This window comes from Streptopelia decaocto (genome assembly GCF_964273445.1).
Source record: "Streptopelia decaocto genome assembly, contig: HAP1_SCAFFOLD_1321, whole genome shotgun sequence".
NCBI classification, from domain to species: Eukaryota; Metazoa; Chordata; class Aves; order Columbiformes; family Columbidae; genus Streptopelia; species Streptopelia decaocto.
Genome location: NW_028116114.1, coordinates 17,977 through 40,000, shown reverse-complemented (window position 1 = coordinate 40,000; position 22,024 = coordinate 17,977). Strand labels below are relative to the sequence as shown.

The 22,024-nt window shown below is 45.4% G+C and overlaps 2 protein-coding genes across 3 annotated transcripts; both read left to right on the top strand.

Annotated features, from left to right (window-relative positions):
• Positions 1-390: 390 nt before the first annotated feature.
• Positions 391-4,912, top strand: LOC309452370 (alpha-1,3-mannosyl-glycoprotein 2-beta-N-acetylglucosaminyltransferase-like). 2 transcript variants are annotated; one of them, XM_082077004.1, is made up of 3 exons: positions 2,474-2,489; positions 2,586-2,651; positions 2,880-4,912. In XM_082077004.1, exon 3 carries the CDS (start codon positions 2,909-2,911, stop codon positions 4,895-4,897), a length of 1,989 nt encoding a protein of 662 aa, XP_081933130.1. In that variant the 5' UTR covers positions 2,474-2,489; positions 2,586-2,651; positions 2,880-2,908; the 3' UTR covers positions 4,898-4,912. The 2 variants fall into 2 exon arrangements, with proteins under 2 accessions (XP_081933129.1, XP_081933130.1); XM_082077003.1 differs by lacking the exons at positions 2,474-2,489; positions 2,586-2,651 and adding an exon at positions 391-609.
• Positions 4,913-5,352: 440 nt separating this feature from the next.
• Positions 5,353-6,003, top strand: LOC309452372 (alpha-1,3-mannosyl-glycoprotein 2-beta-N-acetylglucosaminyltransferase-like; the record flags this gene model as incomplete). The annotated part of the gene is made up of 2 exons (XM_082077005.1): positions 5,353-5,585; positions 5,704-6,003. The coding sequence occupies exons 1-2, from the start codon at positions 5,532-5,534 to the stop codon at positions 6,001-6,003; spliced, it is 354 nt and encodes a 117-aa protein (XP_081933131.1). The 5' UTR covers positions 5,353-5,531.
• Between the last annotated feature and the right edge of the window lie 16,021 nt (positions 6,004-22,024).

Here is a 22,024-nt window from a genome sequence, read left to right as displayed (position 1 = left end):
TGTCCCCTATAAGGTCTGGGGGGGCTCCCTATAGAGTCTGGGGGGTCCCCTATAAGGTCTGGGGGGGCTCCTATAGAGTCTGGGGGTCCCTTGTCCCCTATAAGGTTTGGGGGGGGCTCCTATAGAGTCTGGGGGGTCCCCTATAAGGTCTGGGGGGGCTCCTATAGAGTCTGGGGGGTCCCCTATAAGGTCTGGGGGGGCTCCCCATAGAGTGTGGGGGCTCCCTTGTCCCCTATAAGGTTTGGGGGGGCTCCCTATAGAGTATGGGGGGTCCCCTATAAGGTTTGGGGGCTCCCTATAGAGTGTGGGGGGGTCCCCTATAAGTTTTTGGGGGGTCATTTGGGCCATTTTAACCTTTTCCTCCTTCTTTTTAGAGCTCTCCAAGGACCCCCCCCCCCCCAAAATCACCCCCATATTGGGGGGGGCGCCAGCGGACAGACAGACGGACGCAGCCCCCGCCATGGCCTGACCCCGCCCCCCAAAAGGAGGAGGCTCCACCCCCCCCCCAATTTTTGGGGGACCCCCCCCGGGGGGGGCTGTGAGAAAAGGGGGGGAGGGGGGAACCCCAGCGGCCCCCCCCCCCCCCCAGGAGCTGAACCCCGAAAGCAGGTGAGTCTGGGGGGTTTGGGGGGTCCTGGGTCCCTTGGGGCACTCCTGGGTCCCTCCCGAACTCCTGGGTCCCTCGGGGCACTCCTGGGTCCCCTCCCGAACTCCTGGATCCCTCGGGGCACTCCTGGGTCCCCTCCCGAACTCCTGGGTCCCTTGGGGCACTCCTGGGTCCCCTCCCGAACTCCTGGATCCCCTCCCGAACTCCTGGATCCCCTCCCGAACTCCTGGATCCCTTGGGGCACTCCTGGGTCCCCTCCCGAACTCCTGGGTCCCTTGGGGCACTCCTGGGTCCCTGGGGCACTCCTGGGTCCCCCCTGAATTGCTGGGTCCCTTGGGGCACTCCTGGGTCCCCTCCCGAACTCCTGGGTCCCTTGGGGCACTCCTGGGTCTCTCCTGAACTCCTGGGTCCCTTGGGGCACTCCTGGGTCCCTCCTGAACTCCTGGGTCCCCTCCCGAACTCCTGGGTCCCCTCCCGAACTCCTGGGTCCCCTCCCGAACTCCTGGGTCCCTTGGGGCACTCCTGGGTCCCTTGGGGCACTCCTGGGTCCCTGGGGCACTCCTGGGTCCCCTCCCGAACTCCTGGGTCCCTTGGGGCACTCCTGGGTCCCCTCCCGAACTCCTGGGTCCCTTGGGGCACTCCTGGGTCCCTCGGGGCACTCCTGGGTCCCCCCCCGCTTTGTTGGCCCGTCCGGAGCCGCACCCCCCCCGGGTTAATAATTAACGTGAGTGGACTCTGCCCCCCCCCCCCCGCGCGGTTGGTTCGGCCCGGGGTTGGTTGATCCCGTTTCAATGGCCGGTGCCACGTTGCTGAATCGCCGGGGGGTGGTTGCGCTTTCGCTTCCTCTTCCCATCGGGGTTTTAAGGGGGGGGCGGGGGTGGAATTTTTTGTGGGGGGTTTGAGGGCTCCCCTGGGGGTTTGAAGGGGGAGGAGTGCGGCGAAGGACCCAGGAGTTCCCCAAGGGACCCAGGAGTTCGGGAGGAGAGCCAGGAGTTCAGGGGTGAGCCAGGTGTCCGGGAGGGACCCAGGAGTTCAGGGAGGGACCCAGGCGTCCGGGAGGGACCCAGGAGTTCAGGGGGGACCCAGGAGTTCCCCAAGGGACCCAGGCATCCGGGGGTGACCCAGGAGTTCGGGAGCGACCCAGGTGTTCAGGGAGGCATGTAGGAGTTTGGGGGGACCCAGGAGTTCCCTAAGGGACCCAGGCGTCCGGGGGGGACCCAGGCGTCCGGGAGGGACCCAGGAATTCCCCAAGGGACTCAGGTGTTCAGGGAGGGACCCAGGAGTTCCCCAAGGGACTCAGGAGTTCAGGGAAGGACCCAGGCGTCCGGGGGGCACCCAGGAGTTCAGGGGTGAGCCAGGGTTTCCCCAAGGGACCCAGGAGTTCAGGGAAGGACCCAGGAGTTCGGGAGGGACCCAGGAGTTCCCCAAGGGACCCAGGCGTCCGGGGGGGGACCGGGGGGTTCCCCAAGGGACTCAGGCGTCCGGGGGGACCCAGGAGTTCAGGGAAGGACCCAGGCGTCCGGGGGGGACCCAGGCGTCCGGGAGGGACCCAGGAGTTCAGGGAAGGACGTAGGAGTTCAGGAGGGACCCAGGAGTGCCCCAAGGGACCCAGGAGTTCCCCAAGGGACCCAGGCGTCCGGGGGGACCCGGGAGTTCAGGGAAGGACCCAGGAGTTCGGGAGGGACCCAGGAGTTCAGGGAAGGACCCAGGAGTTCAGGGAAGGACCCAGGAGTTCAGGAGGGACCCAGGCGTCCGGGGGGGGACCCAGGCGTCCGGGAGGGACCCAGGGGTGCCCCAAGGACCCAGGTGTTCGGGGAAGGACATAGGAGTTCGGGGGGACCCAGGCGTCCGGGGGGGACCCAGGAGTTCGGGAGGGACCCAGGTGTCCGGGGGGGACCCAGGAGTTTGGGAGGGACCCAGGAGTTCAGGGGTGAGCCAGGAGCTTCCCAAGGGACCCAGGCGTCTGGGAGGGACCCAGGAGTTCGGGGGGGGACCCAGGAGTGCCCCAAGGACCCAGGTGTTCAGGGAAGGACCCAGGAGTTTGGGAGGGACCCAGGAGTTCCCCAAGGGACCCAGGCATCTAGGGGGACCCAGGAGTTCGGGAGGGACCCAGGCGTCTGGGGGGGGGACCGGGGGGTTCCCCAAGGGACTCAGGAATTCCCCAAGGGACCCAGGCGTCCGGGAGGAACCCAGGCGTCCGGGAGGGACCCAGGAGTTCCCCAAGGGACCCAGGTGTCCGGGAGGGACCCATCCCCCTCGTTTCTCCCCCCAGCCCCATGGCGCGGTCCTGAGCGCTGCAGGATGCCGCGGCGGCCCGGGCGGGCGCTGTGGGGCGCCGCGCTCTTCCTGGCCTGGAACCTGCTGCTGCTCTTCCTCTGGAGCCGCCCGGCGCCTTCATCCTCCTCCTCATCATCATCCTCATCATTAACGGCCGAGGTGATTCGCCTGGCGCAAGCCGCCGAAACCGAACTGCAGCGCCAGCACGAGCTGCTGCGGCAGATCCAGCGCTACCGCGGGTTGTGGAGCCGGCGTCGCGCCCACCCGGAGCTGGATCGGGAGCTGGAGCCGCATCTGGTGCTGGATCCGGATCTGGAGCTGCGTCGGGAGCCGCATCCGGAGCTGCATCCACATCGGGATCCAGATCTGGAATCGCGTCGGGATCTGGATCGGGAGCCGCATCGGAAGCTGCATCCGGATCCGGAGTCGCATCGGGATCCGGATCCGGAGTCGCATTGGGATCTGGAGTCGCATCGGGATCCGGATCTGGAGTCGCATCGGGATCTGAATCCGGAGTCGCATCAGGATCCGGGTCCACATCGGGATCCGGGTCCACATCGAGATCCAGAGTTGCATCAGGATCTGGATCCGGAGTTGCATCGGGATCGGGATCTGGATCCGCATCGGGATCCGGAGTCACATTGGGATCGGGATCCGGAGTTGCATCGGGATCCGGAGTCACATCGGGATCGGGATCTGGATCCACACCGGGAGCTGCATCCACATCGGGATCCGAATCTGAAGTTGCATCGGGATCCGGATTCGGAGTCGCATCGGGAGCTGCATCCGCATCAGGATCCAGATCCACATCGGGATCCGGATCCACATCGGGAGCCGCATCCAAAGCTGCATCCACACCCGGATCCGGAGTCGCATCGGGATCCGGATCCGCATCCACACCCGGATCCAACTCCCCATCAGGATCCAGCTCCGCATCCCGTGCCGGCTCCGGCTTCCCCTCCCGCTCCGGATCCGGATCCGGATCCGGTTCTCCCGGTGCTGGTCCTGGCGTGCGACCGCAGCTCCGTGCGCCGCTGCCTGGACGCGCTGCTCCGCCACCGCCCCTCCCCCCGCCGCTTCCCCATCATCGTCAGCCAGGACTGCGGCCACGCCGCCACTGCAGCCGCCATCGCCTCCTACGGCTCCACCATCCTCCACATCCGCCAGCCGGACCTCTCCGACATCCCGGTGCCGCCGCATCACCGCAAATTCCAGGGTTATTACCGCATCGCTCGCCATTACCATTGGGCGCTCGAGCAGGTGTTCGGCGCTTTCGGCTACGGCGCCGCCATCGTGGTCGAGGACGATTTGGAAGTCGCTCCGGATTTCTTTGAGTATTTCCAAGCCGCTTTACCGCTTCTCCGCGCCGATCCGACTCTATGGTGCGTCTCGGCGTGGAACGACAACGGCAAAGAGAATCTGGTTGACGCCGAACGCGCCGAACTCCTTTACCGCACTGATTTCTTCCCCGGTTTGGGGTGGTTGCTCCTTAACGAGCTTTGGCGCGAATTAGAACCCAAGTGGCCTCCGGCGTTTTGGGACGATTGGATGCGGCAACCGGAGCAGCGGCGCGGTCGCGCTTGTATCCGCCCCGAACTATCCCGCACCGTAACGTTTGGCCGTAAAGGTGTGAGCCACGGCCAATTTTTCGATCAATACTTAAAGTTCATTAAGCTTAACGAGCGCTTCGTGCCTTTCACCCAATTAGACCTTTCTTACCTCGAAAAAGACGCCTACGAGCGCCGCTTTCTGGCCGAGGTTTACGGCGCCCCCCTGGTGCCCTTGGAGGAGCTGCGGTCCCATCGGGGTCGTCAAGGGGACCCTGTGAGGGTTCAATACGGGGACCGCGATGGTTTCAAAGCGGCGGCCAAGGCGTTGGGGGTCATGGACGACCTGAAATCCGGGGTCCCCCGCGCCGGCTACCGCGGCGTCGTCAGCGTCGTCCACCGGGGGCGCCGCGTCTTCCTGGCGCCGCCGCCCCATTGGACGGGCTACGACCCCACCTGGAGTTAGCGGGGGCGGTTTTGGGGGGGTTTTTGGGGGGATTTTGGGGGCTTTGGTTTTGGCCAAGTTGGTTTTGGGGAATAAAAGGTGGAAGAAAAGGTATATGGGTCTGTGTGAATGTATATGGGGCTGTATAGACCTGTATGGGTCTGTACAGGTGTATATGGGTCTGTACAGATCAATATGGGTCGGTACAGGTATATATGGGTCTGTACAGATCAATATGGGTCTGTCCAAACTTATATGGGTCTATAGAGACCTATATGGGTCTGTCCGAACCTAAATAGGTCTATAGAGACCTATATGGGTCTGTACGAACCTATAAGAGTTTATACAGGTCTGTATGGGACTGTATGAACCTAAATGGGTCTGTACAGATCAATATGGGTCTGTCTGAACCCATATGGGTCTATACAGATCAATATGGGTCTGTCCAAACCTAAATGGGTCTATAGAGACCTATATAGGTCTGTATGAACCTATAAGGGTTTATACAGGTCTCTATGGGACGGTCCAAACCCATATGGGTCTATACAGATCAATATGGGTCTGTCCGAACCCATATGGGTCTATACAGATCAATATGGGTCTGTCCGAACCCATACGGGTCTATACAGATCAATATGGGTCTGTCTGAACCCATATGGGTCTACAGAGATCCATATGGGTCTGTCTGAACCCATATGGGTCTATACAGGTCAATATGGGGCTGTCCGAACCCATATGGGTCTATACAGATCAATATGGGTCTGTTGAACCCATATGGGTCTATACAGGTCTATATGGGTCTGTTGAACCCATATGGGTCTATACAGGTCTATATGGGTCTGTCGAACCACGAGCGCCGCTTTCTGGCCGAGGTTTACGGCGCCCCCCTGGTGCCCTTGGAGGAGCTGCGGTCCCATCGGGGTCGTCAAGGGGACCCGGTGAGGGTTCAATACGGGGACCGCGATGGTTTCAAAGCGGCGGCCAAGGCGTTGGGGGTCATGGACGACCTGAAATCCGGGGTCCCCCGCGCCGGCTACCGCGGCGTCGTCAGCGTCGTCCACCGGGGGCGCCGCGTCTTCCTGGCGCCGCCGCCCCATTGGACGGGCTACGACCCCACCTGGAGTTAGCGGGGGCGGTTTTGGGGGGGTTTTGGGGGGTTTTGGGGGTTCCCCCCCTTGGGTTGGGGCTTTTGGTTTTGGCCAAGTTGGTTTTGGGGAATAAAAGGTGGAAGAAAAGGTATTTGGGTCTCTGTGAATGTATATGGGGCTGTATAGATGTATATGGGTCTATACAGATCTGTATGGGTCTGTCCAAGCGTATATGGGTCTGTACAGGCGTATATGGGTCTATACAGATCAATATGGGTCTGTCTGAACCTATATGGGTCTATAGAGACCTATATGGGTCTGTGCAAACCTATATGGGTATATAGAGATCTATATGGGTCTGTACAAAGTTATAAGGGTTTATACAGGTCTGTATGGGACTGTACGAACCTAAATGGGTCTATACAGATCAATATGGGTCTGTTGAACCCATATGGGTCTATACAGATCAATATGGGGCTGTCCAAACCCATATGGGTCTATAGAGACCTATATGGGTCTGTTGAACCCATATGGGTCCCTATGGGTCCCTATGGGTCTGTGCAGGTCCCTATGGGTCCTTCAAGGACGCCTGGGTCCCTCCTCGGTCAAATCTATGGGGCCCGGATGCCTGGATCCCTCTCCAGTGCAATCTATGGGGCCCGGACGCCTGGGTCCCTTTTCTGTCAAATCTATGGGGCCCGGACGCCTGGGTCCCTCCTCAGTGCAATAATCTATGGAGCCCGGACGCCTGGGTCCCTCCTCGGTCAAATCTATGGGGCCCGGACGCCTGGGTCCCTCCTCAGTGCAATCTATGGGTCCCAGACGCCTGGGTCCCTCCTTGGTCAAATCTATGGGGCCCGGACGCCTGGGTCCCTCCTCATTCAAATCTATGGGGCCCGGACGCCTGGGTCCCTCCTCGGTCAAATCTATGGGGCCCGGACGCCTGGGTCCCTCCTTGGTGAAATCTATGGGGCCCGGACGCCTGGGTCCCTCCTCAGTGCAATAATCTATGGGGCCCGGACGCCTGGGTCCCTCCTTGGTCAAATCTATGGGGCCCGGACGCCTGGGTCCCTTCTTGTTCAAATCTATGGGGCCCGGACGCCTGGGTCCCTCCTCAGTCAAATCTATGGGGCCCGGATGCCTGGGTCCCTCCGCGGTCAAGTCTATGGGGCCCGGACGCCTGGGTCCCTCCTGAGTCAAATCTATGGGGCCCGGACGCCTGGGTCCCTCCCCGGTTCCATCTATGGGGCCCGGACTCCTGGGTCCCTCCTCGGTCAAATCTATGGGGCCCGGACGCCTGGGTCCCTCCCCGGTCAAATCTATGGGTCCCGGACGCCTGGGTCCCTCCCCGGTTCCATCTATGGGGCCCGGACTCCTGGGTCCCTCCTCGGTCAAATCTATGGGGCCCGGACGCCTGGGTCCCTCCCCGGTCAAATCTATGGGTCCCGGACGCCTGGGTCCCTCCTTCTGGGGATCCATAGATCCCCAAAAATGCCTCTTAGGGAACCCAGGAGTGCCCCAGAGGGACCCAGGAATGCCCCTTGGGGAGCCCGTCTCCACTCGGGTCCCTTCGGTGTCATTCGGGTCTCTTCGGGTTCGTTCGGGTCCCTTCGGGTCCATTCGGCTCCACTCGGGTCCCTTCGGGTGCGTTCGGCTCCACTCGGGTCCCTTCGGGTTCCTTCGGCTCCACTCGGGTCCCTTCGGGTTCGTTCGGGTCCCTTCGGGTGCGTTCGGGACCCTTCGTGTATCTTCGGCTCCTCTCGGCGCTGGGCGGAGCCGCCCCCGCTTCCTATTGGCCGCTCCTAAGGAAGGGGGCGTGGCTTTGTTTTGTCGGCGGGAAACGATCGTGTGGCGGGAAAATGGGGGAGAAAGGGCGGGGGGAGGAAGAGGAGGAGCCGAGAGGGGGGAGGGACACGGGTTTTGGGCTAAAAAGGGGGGGATTGGGGAGTTTGGCGCCTTTTGGGGCACTTGGGGTGGGTTCCAGGTCCCTTCGGTGTCATTTGGGGTCAATGGGGACATTGGGGACATTGAGGGGACATTGGGGTCAATGGGGACATTGGGGACATTGGGGACATTGGGGTCAATGGGGATATTGGGGACATTGGGGTAATGGGGACACTGGGGGGACATTGGGGTCAATGGGACATTGGGGACATTGGGGCGACATTGGGGTCAATGGGGATATTGGGGACATTGGGGATATTGGAGATATTGGGGACATTGGGGTCAATGGGACATTGGGGATAATGGGGACATTGGGGGGACCTTTGGTTTCATCAATGTCCTCATTGTCCCCATTGACCCCAATGTCCCCCCAATGTCCCATTGACCTCAATGTCCCCATTGTCCCCCCAATGTCCTCATTGTCCCCCCAATGTTCCCATTGACCCCAATGTCCCCATTGACCCCATTATCAATTTCAATAAGAATTTGAAAATTTCAAAAGGATTTGAAAATTTTTGAAGAGAATTTGAAAATTGCAATGGGAATTTGAAAATTTTTTTAAGGAATTAAAAAATTTTAGTGAAAATTTTAAAAGTTTCAACAGGATTTGAAATATTTTGACAGTAATTTGAAAGATTTTGATGGGAATTTTAAAAATTATGATGGGAATTGAAAAATTTTGAAGAGAACTTTAAAAATTTAAACTTTAATTTTAAGAATCTCAACAATTTCTAAAATTCCAGTTGAAATTCGTAAAATCACTGCTGAAATTTCTTTATAGTCCCTTCATAATTTTCCAATTTTCATCACAATTCTTCCCATTCCCATTGAAACTTTTCAAATCCCTCTCAAAATTGTTGAAATCCTGTTGAAGCTTTTAAAATTCTCTCTAGAATTTAACAAAACCACTTCAACATGTTTAAAATTTCACGTCAAAATGTCTAAAACGCCAGTGGAGATTATTAAAATCAATGTTGTCATGTTTGGAGTTCCCTTCAAAATTCTGGAAATCCCGGGGAAAATTTCAAATTCTCAGAAAATTTTCCAAATCCCCGACAATATTGTAACACTTTCACGTCAAATTCTCTAAAACTCCAGTGGAGATTCTTAAAAGCATTGTTGACATGTTTGGAGTTCCTTTCAACATTTTGGAAATCCCGGGGAAACTTTTGACATGCTCAGGAAATACTCCAAAACCCCGACAAAATGGTGACACTTTCACGTGAAAATCTCTAAAACTCCAGTGGAGATTCTTAAAATCAATGTTGACATGTTTAGAGTTTTTTCCAACTTTTTGGAAATCCCGGTGAATCTTTTGAAATTCTCCGGAAATTTTCCAAATCCCCGACAAAATGGTGACACTTTCCCGTCACAATACCTAAAACTCAAGTGGAGATTCTTAAAGTGAATGTTGACATGTTTGGAGTTACCTTCAAAACTTCGGAAATCCTGCTGAAACTTTTGAAATTCTCAGGAAATTTTCCAAATCCCCGAGAAAATTGTGACACTTTCATGTCAAATTCTCTAAAACTCCAATGGAGATTCTTAAAATCAATGTTGACAGATTTGGAGTTCCCTTGAAAATTTTGGAAATCCCGGTGAAAATTTTTGAAATTCTCCGGAAATTTTCCAAATCCCCGACAAAATGGTGACACTTTCACGTCAGAATCTAAAAACTCCAGTTGAGAATCATAAAATCAATGTTGACATATTTCGAGTTCTTTTCGACCATTTGGAAATCTCGGTGAGACTTCTGAACTGCTCGCAAAGTTTTCCAAATCCCCGACAAGGTTTTGACATTTTCACGTCAAAATCTCTAAAACTCTTTTTGAGAATCATAAAATCAATGTTGACATGTTTAGAGTGTTTTCCAACATTTTGGAAATCCCGGGGAAACTTTTGACATTCTCGCAGTTTTCCAAATCGCCGACAAGATCTTGATACTTTCACGTCAAAAATCTCTAAAACTCCTTTTGAGAATCATAAAATCAATGTTGACATGTTTCGAGTTCTTTTCGACCATTTGGAAATCCCGGAGAAACTTCTGACATTCTCGCAAAGTTTTCCAAAACCCCGATAAGGTTTTGACTTTTTCACGTCAAAATCTCTAAAACTCCAGTTGAGAATCATAAATCAATGTTGACATGTTTAGAGTTTTTTCCAACATTTTGGAAATCCCGGGGAAACTTATGACATTCTCGCAAAGTTTCAAATCGCCGACAAGATTTTGATACTTTCACGTCAAAATCTCTGAAACTCCTTTTGAGACTCATAAAATCAATGTTGACATGTTTCGAGGTATTTTTCAACATTTTGGAAATTCCGGGGAAACTTATGACATTCTCGCAAAGTTTCAAATCGCCGACAAGATTTTGATACTTTCACGTCAAAATCTCTGAAACTCCTTTTGAGACTCATAAAATCAATGTTGACATGTTTCGAGGTATTTTTCAACATTTTGGAAATTCCGGGGAAACTTATGACATTCTCGCAAAGTTTCAAATCGCCGACAAGATTTTGATACTTTCACGTCAAAATCTCTGAAACTCCTTTTGAGACTCATAAAATCAATGTTGACATGTTTCGAGGTATTTTTCAACATTTTGGTAATCCGGGTGAAACTTTTGACATTCTCGCAAAGTTTCAAATCGCCGACAAGATTTTGATACTTTCACGTCAAAATCTCTGAAACTCCTTTTGAGACTCATAAAATCAATGTTGACATGTTTCGAGGTTTTTTCCAACATTTTGGTAATCCCGGTGAAACTTTTGACATTCTCGCAGTTTTCCAAATCGCCGACAAGATCTTGATACTTTCACGTCAAAATGTCTAAAAATCTTTTTGAGAAACATAAAATCAATGTGACATGTTTCGAGGTTTTTCCAACGTTTTGGAAATCCCGGGGAAACTTATGACATTCTCGCAAAGTTTCAAATCGCCGACAAGATTTTGATTGTTTCACGTCAAAATCTCTGAAACTACAGTTGAGAATCATAAAATCAAAGTTGACATGTTAGAGTTTTTTCCAACATTTTGGAAATCCCGGGGAAACTTTTGACATTCTCGCAAAGTTTCAAATCGCCGATGTGATTTTGATACTTCCACGTCAAAATCTCTGAAACTCCTTTTGAGACTCATAAAATCAATGTTGACAGGTTTCGAGGTATTTTTCAACATTTTGGTAATCCGGGTGAAACTTTTGACATTCTCGCAGTTTTCCAAATCGCCGACAAGATTTTGATCGTTTCACGTCAAAATCTCTGAAACTACAGTTGAGAATCATAAAATCAATGTTGACATGTTTCGACGTTTTTTTCAACATTTTGGAAATCCCGGGGAAACTTTTGACATTCTCGCAAAGTTTCAAATCGCCGACAAGATTTTGATACTTTCACGTCAAAATCTCTGAAACTCCTTTTGAGACTCATAAAATCAATGTTGACATGTTTCGAGGTATTTTTCAACATTTTGGTAATCCGGGTGAAACTTTTGACATTCTCGCAAAGTTTCAAATCGCCGACAAGATTTTGATACTTTCACGTCAAAATCTCTGAAACTCCTTTTGAGAATCATAAAATCAATGTTGACATGTTTCGAGGTTTTTTCTAACGTTTTGGTAATCCCGGTGAAACTTTTGACATTCTCGCAGTTTTCCAAATCGCCGACAAGATCTTGATACTTTCACGTCAAAATGTCTAAAAATCTTTTTGAGAAACATAAAATCAATGTTGACATGTTTCGAGGTATTTTTCCAACGTTTTGGAAATCCCGGGGAAACTTATGACATTCTCGCAAAGTTTCAAATCGCCGACAAGATTTTGATACTTTCACGTCAAAATCTCTGAAACTCCTTTTGAGACTCATAAAATCAATGTTGACAGGTTTCGAGGTTTTTCCAACGTTTTGGAAATCCCGGGGAAACTTATGACATTCTCGCAAAGTTTCAAATCGCCGACAAGATTTTGATACTTTCACGTCAAAATCTCTGAAACTCCTTTTGAGACTCATAAAATCAATGTTGACAGGTTTCGAGGTATTTTTCAACATTTTGGTAATCCGGGTTAAACTTTTGACATTCTCGCAAAGTTTCAAATCGCCGACAAGATTTTGATACTTTCACGTCAAAATCTCTGAAACTCCTTTTGAGACTCATAAAATCAATGTTGACATGTTTCGAGGTATTTTTCAACATTTTGGTAATCCGGGTGAAACTTTTGACATTCTCGCAAAGTTTCAAATCGCCGACAAGATTTTGATCGTTTCACGTCAAAATCTCTGAAACTCCTTTTGAGACTCATAAAATCAATGTTGACAGGTTTCGAGGTATTTTTCAACATTTTGGTAATCCCGGTGAAACTTTTGACATTCTCGCAGTTTTCCAAATCGCCGACAAGATCTTGATACTTTCACGTCAAAATGTCTAAAAATCTTTTTGAGAAACATAAAATCAATGTTGACATGTTTCGAGGTATTTTTCCAACGTTTTGGAAATCCCGGGGAAACTTATGACATTCTCGCAAAGTTTCAAATCGCCGACAAGATTTTGATACTTTCACGTCAAAATCTCTGAAACTCCTTTTGAGACTCATAAAATCAATGTTGACAGGTTTCGAGGTTTTTCCAACGTTTTGGAAATCCCGGGGAAACTTATGACATTCTCGCAAAGTTTCAAATCGCCGACAAGATTTTGATACTTTCACGTCAAAATCTCTGAAACTCCTTTTGAGACTCATAAAATCAATGTTGACAGGTTTCGAGGTATTTTTCAACATTTTGGTAATCCGGGTTAAACTTTTGACATTCTCGCAAAGTTTCAAATCGCCGACAAGATTTTGATACTTTCACGTCAAAATCTCTGAAACTCCTTTTGAGACTCATAAAATCAATGTTGACATGTTTCGAGGTATTTTTCAGCATTTTGGAAATTCCGGGGAAACTTATGACATTCTCGCAAAGTTTCAAATCGCCGACAAGATTTTGATACTTTCACGTCAAAATCTCTGAAACTCCTTTTGAGAATCATAAAATCAATGTTGACATGTTTCGAGGTTTTTTCCAACATTTTGGTAGTCCCGGTGAAACTTTTGACATTCTCGCAGTTTTCCATATCGCCGACAAGATCTTGATACTTTCACGTCAAAATGTCTAAAAATCTTTTTGAGAAACATAAAATCAATGTGACATGTTTCGAGGTATTTTTCCAACGTTTTGGAAATCCCGGGGAAACTTATGACATTCTCGCAAAGTTTCAAATCGCCGACAAGATTTTGATACTTTCACGTCAAAATCTCTGAAACTCCTTTTGAGACTCATAAAATCAATGTTGACATGTTTCGAGGTATTTTTCAACATTTTGGAAATTCCGGGGAAACTTATGACATTCTCGCAAAGTTTCAAATCGCCGACAAGATTTTGATACTTTCACGTCAAAATCTCTGAAACTCCTTTTGAGACTCATAAAATCAATGTTGACAGGTTTCGAGGTATTTTTCAACATTTTGGAAATTCCGGGGAAACTTATGACATTCTCGCAAAGTTTCAAATCGCCGACAAGATTTTGATACTTTCACGTCAAAATCTCTGAAACTCCTTTTGAGACTCATAAAATCAATGTTGACATGTTTCGAGGTATTTTTCAACATTTTGGTAATCCGGGTGAAACTTTTGACATTCTCGCAAAGTTTCAAATCGCCGACAAGATTTTGATACTTTCACGTCAAAATCTCTGAAACTCCTTTTGAGACTCATAAAATCAATGTTGACATGTTTCGAGGTTTTTTCCAACATTTTGGTAATCCCGGTGAAACTTTTGACATTCTCGCAGTTTTCCAAATCGCCGACAAGATCTTGATACTTTCACGTCAAAATGTCTAAAAATCTTTTTGAGAAACATAAAATCAATGTGACATGTTTCGAGGTTTTTCCAACGTTTTGGAAATCCCGGGGAAACTTATGACATTCTCGCAAAGTTTCAAATCGCCGACAAGATTTTGATTGTTTCACGTCAAAATCTCTGAAACTACAGTTGAGAATCATAAAATCAAAGTTGACATGTTAGAGTTTTTTCCAACATTTTGGAAATCCCGGGGAAACTTTTGACATTCTCGCAAAGTTTCAAATCGCCGATGTGATTTTGATACTTCCACGTCAAAATCTCTGAAACTCCTTTTGAGACTCATAAAATCAATGTTGACAGGTTTCGAGGTATTTTTCAACATTTTGGTAATCCGGGTGAAACTTTTGACATTCTCGCAGTTTTCCAAATCGCCGACAAGATTTTGATCGTTTCACGTCAAAATCTCTGAAACTACAGTTGAGAATCATAAAATCAATGTTGACATGTTTCGACGTTTTTTTCAACATTTTGGAAATCCCGGGGAAACTTTTGACATTCTCGCAAAGTTTCAAATCGCCGACAAGATTTTGATACTTTCACGTCAAAATCTCTGAAACTCCTTTTGAGACTCATAAAATCAATGTTGACATGTTTCGAGGTATTTTTCAACATTTTGGTAATCCGGGTGAAACTTTTGACATTCTCGCAAAGTTTCAAATCGCCGACAAGATTTTGATACTTTCACGTCAAAATCTCTGAAACTCCTTTTGAGAATCATAAAATCAATGTTGACATGTTTCGAGGTTTTTTCTAACGTTTTGGTAATCCCGGTGAAACTTTTGACATTCTCGCAGTTTTCCAAATCGCCGACAAGATCTTGATACTTTCACGTCAAAATGTCTAAAAATCTTTTTGAGAAACATAAAATCAATGTTGACATGTTTCGAGGTATTTTTCCAACGTTTTGGAAATCCCGGGGAAACTTATGACATTCTCGCAAAGTTTCAAATCGCCGACAAGATTTTGATACTTTCACGTCAAAATCTCTGAAACTCCTTTTGAGACTCATAAAATCAATGTTGACAGGTTTCGAGGTTTTTCCAACGTTTTGGAAATCCCGGGGAAACTTATGACATTCTCGCAAAGTTTCAAATCGCCGACAAGATTTTGATACTTTCACGTCAAAATCTCTGAAACTCCTTTTGAGACTCATAAAATCAATGTTGACAGGTTTCGAGGTATTTTTCAACATTTTGGTAATCCGGGTTAAACTTTTGACATTCTCGCAAAGTTTCAAATCGCCGACAAGATTTTGATACTTTCACGTCAAAATCTCTGAAACTCCTTTTGAGACTCATAAAATCAATGTTGACATGTTTCGAGGTATTTTTCAACATTTTGGTAATCCGGGTGAAACTTTTGACATTCTCGCAAAGTTTCAAATCGCCGACAAGATTTTGATCGTTTCACGTCAAAATCTCTGAAACTCCTTTTGAGACTCATAAAATCAATGTTGACAGGTTTCGAGGTATTTTTCAACATTTTGGTAATCCCGGTGAAACTTTTGACATTCTCGCAGTTTTCCAAATCGCCGACAAGATCTTGATACTTTCACGTCAAAATGTCTAAAAATCTTTTTGAGAAACATAAAATCAATGTTGACATGTTTCGAGGTATTTTTCCAACGTTTTGGAAATCCCGGGGAAACTTATGACATTCTCGCAAAGTTTCAAATCGCCGACAAGATTTTGATACTTTCACGTCAAAATCTCTGAAACTCCTTTTGAGACTCATAAAATCAATGTTGACATGTTTCGAGGTATTTTTCAGCATTTTGGAAATTCCGGGGAAACTTATGACATTCTCGCAAAGTTTCAAATCGCCGACAAGATTTTGATACTTTCACGTCAAAATCTCTGAAACTCCTTTTGAGAATCATAAAATCAATGTTGACATGTTTCGAGGTTTTTTCCAACATTTTGGTAGTCCCGGTGAAACTTTTGACATTCTCGCAGTTTTCCAAATCGCCGACAAGATCTTGATACTTTCACGTCAAAATGTCTAAAAATCTTTTTGAGAAACATAAAATCAATGTGACATGTTTCGAGGTATTTTTCCAACGTTTTGGAAATCCCGGGGAAACTTATGACATTCTCGCAAAGTTTCAAATCGCCGACAAGATTTTGATACTTTCACGTCAAAATCTCTGAAACTCCTTTTGAGACTCATAAAATCAATGTTGACAGGTTTCGAGGTATTTTTCAACATTTTGGAAATTCCGGGGAAACTTATGACATTCTCGCAAAGTTTCAAATCGCCGACAAGATTTTGATACTTTCACGTCAAAATCTCTGAAACTCCTTTTGAGACTCATAAAATCAATGTTGACAGGTTTCGAGGTATTTTTCAACATTTTGGAAATTCCGGGGAAACTTATGACATTCTCGCAAAGTTTCAAATCGCCGACAAGATTTTGATACTTTCACGTCAAAATCTCTGAAACTCCTTTTGAGACTCATAAAATCAATGTTGACATGTTTCGAGGTATTTTTCAACATTTTGGTAATCCGGGTGAAACTTTTGACATTCTCGCAAAGTTTCAAATCGCCGACAAGATTTTGATACTTTCACGTCAAAATCTCTGAAACTCCTTTTGAGACTCATAAAATCAATGTTGACATGTTTCGAGGTTTTTTCCAACATTTTGGTAATCCCGGTGAAACTTTTGACATTCTCGCAGTTTTCCAAATCGCCGACAAGATCTTGATACTTTCACGTCAAAATGTCTAAAAATCTTTTTGAGAAACATAAAATCAAAGTTGACATGTTAGAGTTTTTTCCAACATTTTGGAAATCCCGGGGAAACTTTTGACATTCTCGCAAAGTTTCAAATCGCCGATGTGATTTTGATACTTCCACGTCAAAATCTCTGAAACTCCTTTTGAGACTCATAAAATCAATGTTGACAGGTTTCGAGGTATTTTTCAACATTTTGGTAATCCGGGTGAAACTTTTGACATTCTCGCAAAGTTTCAAATCGCCGACAAGATTTTGATACTTTCACGTCAAAATCTCTGAAACTCCTTTTGAGACTCATAAAATCAATGTTGACATGTTTCGAGGTTTTTTTCCAACGTTTTGGTAATCCCGGTGAAACTTTTGACATTCTCGCAGTTTTCCAAATCGCCGACAAGATCTTGATACTTTCACGTCAAAATGTCTAAAAATCTTTTTGAGAAACATAAAATCAATGTGACATGTTTCGAGGTTTTTCCAACGTTTTGGAAATCCCGAGGAAACTTATGACATTCTCGCAAAGTTTCAAATCGCCGACAAGATTTTGATACTTTCACGTCAAAATCTCTGAAACTCCTTTTGAGACTCATAAAATCAATGTTGACAGGTTTCGAGGTATTTTTCAACATTTTGGTAATCCGGGTGAAACTTTTGACATTCTCGCAGTTTTCCAAATCGCCGACAAGATTTTGATCGTTTCACGTCAAAATCTCTGAAACTACAGTTGAGAATCATAAAATCAATGTTGACATGTTTCGAAGTTTTTTTCAACATTTTGGTAATCCCGGTGAAACTTTTGACATTCTCGCAGTTTTCCAAATCGCCGACAAGATCTTGATACTTTCACGTCAAAATGTCTAAAAATCTTTTTGAGAAACATAAAATCAATGTTGACATGTTTCGAGGTATTTTTCACAAGGTTTTGGAAATCCCGGGGAAACTTATGACATTCTCGCAAAGTTTCAAATCGCCGACAAGATTTTGATACTTTCACGTCAAAATCTCTGAAACTCCTTTTGAGACTCATAAAATCAATGTTGACATGTTTCGAGGTATTTATCACAAGGTTTTGGAAATCCCGGGGAAACTTATGACATTCTCGCAAAGTTTCAAATCGCCGACAAGATTTTGATACTTTCACGTCAAAATCTCTGAAACTCCTTTTGAGACTCATAAAATCAATGTTGACATGTTTCGAGGTATTTTTCAACATTTTGGTAATCCGGGTGAAACTTTTGACATTCTCGCAAAGTTTCAAATCGCCGACAAGATTTTGATACTTTCACGTCAAAATCTCTGAAACTCCTTTTGAGACTCATAAAATCAATGTTGACATGTTTCGAGGTATTCTTCAACATTTTGGTAATCCGGGTGAAACTTTTGACATTCTCGCAAAGTTTCAAATCGCCGACAAGATTTTGATACTTTCACGTCAAAATGTCTAAAAATCTTTTTGAGAAACATAAAATCAATGTGACATGTTTCGAGGTTTTTCCAACGTTTTGGAAATCCCGGGGAAACTTATGACATTCTCGCAAAGTTTCAAATCGCCGACAAGATTTTGATACTTTCACGTCAAAATCTCTGAAACTCCTTATGAGACTCATAAAATCAATGTTGACATGTTTCGAGGTATTTTTCAACATTTTGGTAATCCGGGTGAAACTTTTGACATTCTCGCAAAGTTTCAAATCGCCGACAAGATTTTGATACTTTCACGTCAAAATCTCTGAAACTCCTTTTGAGACTCATAAAATCAATGTTGACAGGTTTCGAGGTATTTTTCAACATTTTGGTAATCCGGGTGAAACTTTTGACATTCTCGCAAAGTTTCAAATCGCCGACAAGATTTTGATACTTTCACGTCAAAATCTCTGAAACTCCTTTTGAGACTCATAAAATCAATGTTGACATGTTTCGAGGTATTTTTCAACATTTTGGTAATCCGGGTGAAACTTTTGACATTCTCGCAGTTTTCCAAACCGCCGACAAGATCTTGATACTTTCACGTCAAAATGTCTAAAAATCTTTTTGAGAAACATAAAATCAATGTGACATGTTTCGAGGTTTTTCCAACGTTTTGGAAATCCCGGGGAAACTTATGACATTCTCGCAAAGTTTCAAATCGCCGACAAGATTTTGATACTTTCACGTCAAAATCTCTGAAACTCCTTTTGAGACTCATAAAATCAATGTTGACATGTTTCGAGGTATTTTTCAACATTTTGGTAATCCGGGTGAAACTTTTGACATTCTCGCAAAGTTTCAAATCGCCGACAAGATTTTGATCGTTTCACGTCAAAATCTCTGAAACTCCTTTTGAGACTCATAAAATCAATGTTGACAGGTTTCGAGGTATTTTTCAACATTTTGGTAATCCGGGTGAAACTTTTGACATTCTCGCAAAGTTTCAAATCGCCGACAAGATTTTGATACTTTCACGTCAAAATCTCTGAAACTACAGTTGAGAATCATAAAATCAATGTTGACATGTTTCGAAGTTTTTTTCAACATTTTGGAAATCCCGGGGAAACTTTTGACATTCTCGCAAAGTTTCAAATCGCCGACAAGATTTTGATACTTTCACGTCAAAATCTCTGAAACTCCTTTTGAGACTCATAAAATCAATGTTGACATGTTTCGAGGTATTTTTCAACATTTTGGTAATCCGGGTGAAACTTTTGACATTCTCGCAAAGTTTCAAATCGCCGACAAGATTTTGATACTTTCACGTCAAAATCTCTGAAACTCCTTTTGAGAATCATAAAATCAATGTTGACATGTTTCGAGGTATTTTTCAACATTTTGGTAATCCCGGTGAAACTTTTGACATTCTCGCAGTTTTCCAAACCGCCGACAAGATCTTGATACTTTCACGTCAAAATGTCTAAAAATCTTTTTGAGAAACATAAAATCAATGTGACATGTTTCGAGGTTTTTCCAACGTTTTGGAAATCCCGGGGAAACTTATGACATTCTCGCAAAGTTTCAAATCGCCGACAAGATTTTGATACTTTCACGTCAAAATCTCTGAAACTCCTTTTGAGACTCATAAAATCCATGTTGACAGGTTTCGAGGTATTTTTCAACATTTTGGTAATCCGGGTGAAACTTTTGACATTCTCGCAGTTTTCCAAATCGCCGACAAGATTTTGATCGTTTCACGTCAAAATCTCTAAAACTACAGTTGAGAATGATAAAATCAATGTTGACATATTTCGAAGTTTTTTTCAACATTTTGGTAATGCGGGTGAAACTTTTGACATTCTCGCAAAGTTTCAAATCGCCGACAAGATATTGATACTTTCACGTCAAAATCTCTGAAACTCCTTTTGAGACTCATAAAATCAATGTTGACAGGTTTCGAGGTATTTTTCAACATTTCGGTAATCCGGGTGAAGCTTTTGACATTCTCGCAAAGTTTCAAATCGCCGACAAGATTTTGATACTTTCACGTCAAAATCTCTGAAACTCCTTTTGAGACTCATAAAATCAATGTTGACATGTTTCGAGGTATTTTTCAACATTTTGGTAATCCGGGTGAAACTTTTGACATTCTCGCAAAGTTTCAAATCGCCGACAAGATTTTGATACTTTCACGTCAAAATCTCTGAAACTCCTTTTGAGACTCATAAAATCAATGTTGACATGTTTCGAGGTTTTTTTCCAACGTTTTGGTAATCCCGGTGAAACTTTTGACATTCTCGCAGTTTTCCAAATCGCCGACAAGATCTTGATACTTTCACGTCAAAATGTCTAAAAATCTTTTTGAGAAACATAAAATCAATGTGACATGTTTCGAGGTTTTTCCAACGTTTTGGAAATCCCGAGGAAACTTATGACATTCTCGCAAAGTTTCAAATCGCCGACAAGATTTTGATACTTTCACGTCAAAATCTCTGAAACTCCTTTTGAGACTCATAAAATCAATGTTGACAGGTTTCGAGGTATTTTTCAACATTTTGGTAATCCGGGTGAAACTTTTGACATTCTCGCAGTTTTCCAAATCGCCGACAAGATTTTGATCGTTTCACGTCAAAATCTCTGAAACTACAGTTGAGAATCATAAAATCAATGTTGACATGTTTCGAAGTTTTTTTCAACATTTTGGAAACTCCGGGGAAACTTTTGACATTCTCGCAAAGTTTCAAATCGCCGACAAGATTTTGATACTTTCACGTCAAAATCTCTGAAACTCCTTTTGAGAATCATAAAATCAATGTTGACATGTTTCGAGGTTTTTTCCAACATTTTGGTAATCCCGGTGAAACTTTTGACATTCTCGCAGTTTTCCAAATCGCCGACAAGATCTTGATACTTTCACGTCAAAATGTCTAAAAATCTTTTTGAGAAACATAAAATCAATGTTGACATGTTTCGAGGTATTTTTCACAAGGTTTTGGAAATCCCGGGGAAACTTATGACATTCTCGCAAAGTTTCAAATCGCCGACAAGATTTTGATACTTTCACGTCAAAATCTCTGAAACTCCTTTTGAGACTCATAAAATCAATGTTGACAGGTTTCGAGGTATTTTTCAACATTTTGGTAATCCGGGTGAAACTTTTGACATTCTCGCAAAGTTTCAAATCGCCGACAAGATTTTGATACTTTCACGTCAAAATCTCTGAAACTACAGTTGAGAATCATAAAATCAATGTTGACATGTTTCGAAGTTTTTTTCAACATTTTGGAAATCCCGGGGAAACTTTTGACATTCTCGCAAAGTTTCAAATCGCCGACAAGATTTTGATACTTTCACGTCAAAATCTCTGAAACTCCTTTTGAGACTCATAAAATCAATGTTGACATGTTTCGAGGTATTCTTCAACATTTTGGTAATCCGGGTGAAACTTTTGACATTCTCGCAAAGTTTCAAATCGCCGACAAGATTTTGATACTTTCACGTCAAAATGTCTAAAAATCTTTTTGAGAAACATAAAATCAATGTGACATGTTTCGAGGTTTTTCCAACGTTTTGGAAATCCCGGGGAAACTTATGACATTCTCGCAAAGTTTCAAATCGCCGACAAGATTTTGATACTTTCACGTCAAAATCTCTGAAACTCCTTTTGAGACTCATAAAATCAATGTTGACAGGTTTCGAGGTATTTTTCAACATTTTGGTAATCCGGGTGAAACTTTTGACATTCTCGCAAAGTTTCAAATCGCCGACAAGATTTTGATACTTTCACGTCAAAATCTCTGAAACTCCTTTTGAGACTCATAAAATCAATGTTGACATGTTTCGAGGTATTTTTCAACATTTTGGTAATCCGGGTGAAACTTTTGACATTCTCGCAAAGTTTCAAATCGCCGACAAGATTTTGATCGTTTCACGTCAAAATCTCTGAAACTCCTTTTGAGACTCATAAAATCAATGTTGACAGGTTTCGACGTATTTTTCAACATTTTGGTAATCCGGGTGAAACTTTTGACATTCTCGCAGTTTTCCAAATCGCCGACAAGATTTTGATCGTTTCA

What these genes read in the sequence shown, in the direction of transcription:
- LOC309452370 (XM_082077003.1), top strand. Translation starts at nt 2,909, where the DNA reads ATGCCGCGGCGGCCCGGGCGGGCGCTGTGGGGCGCCGCGCTCTTCCTG.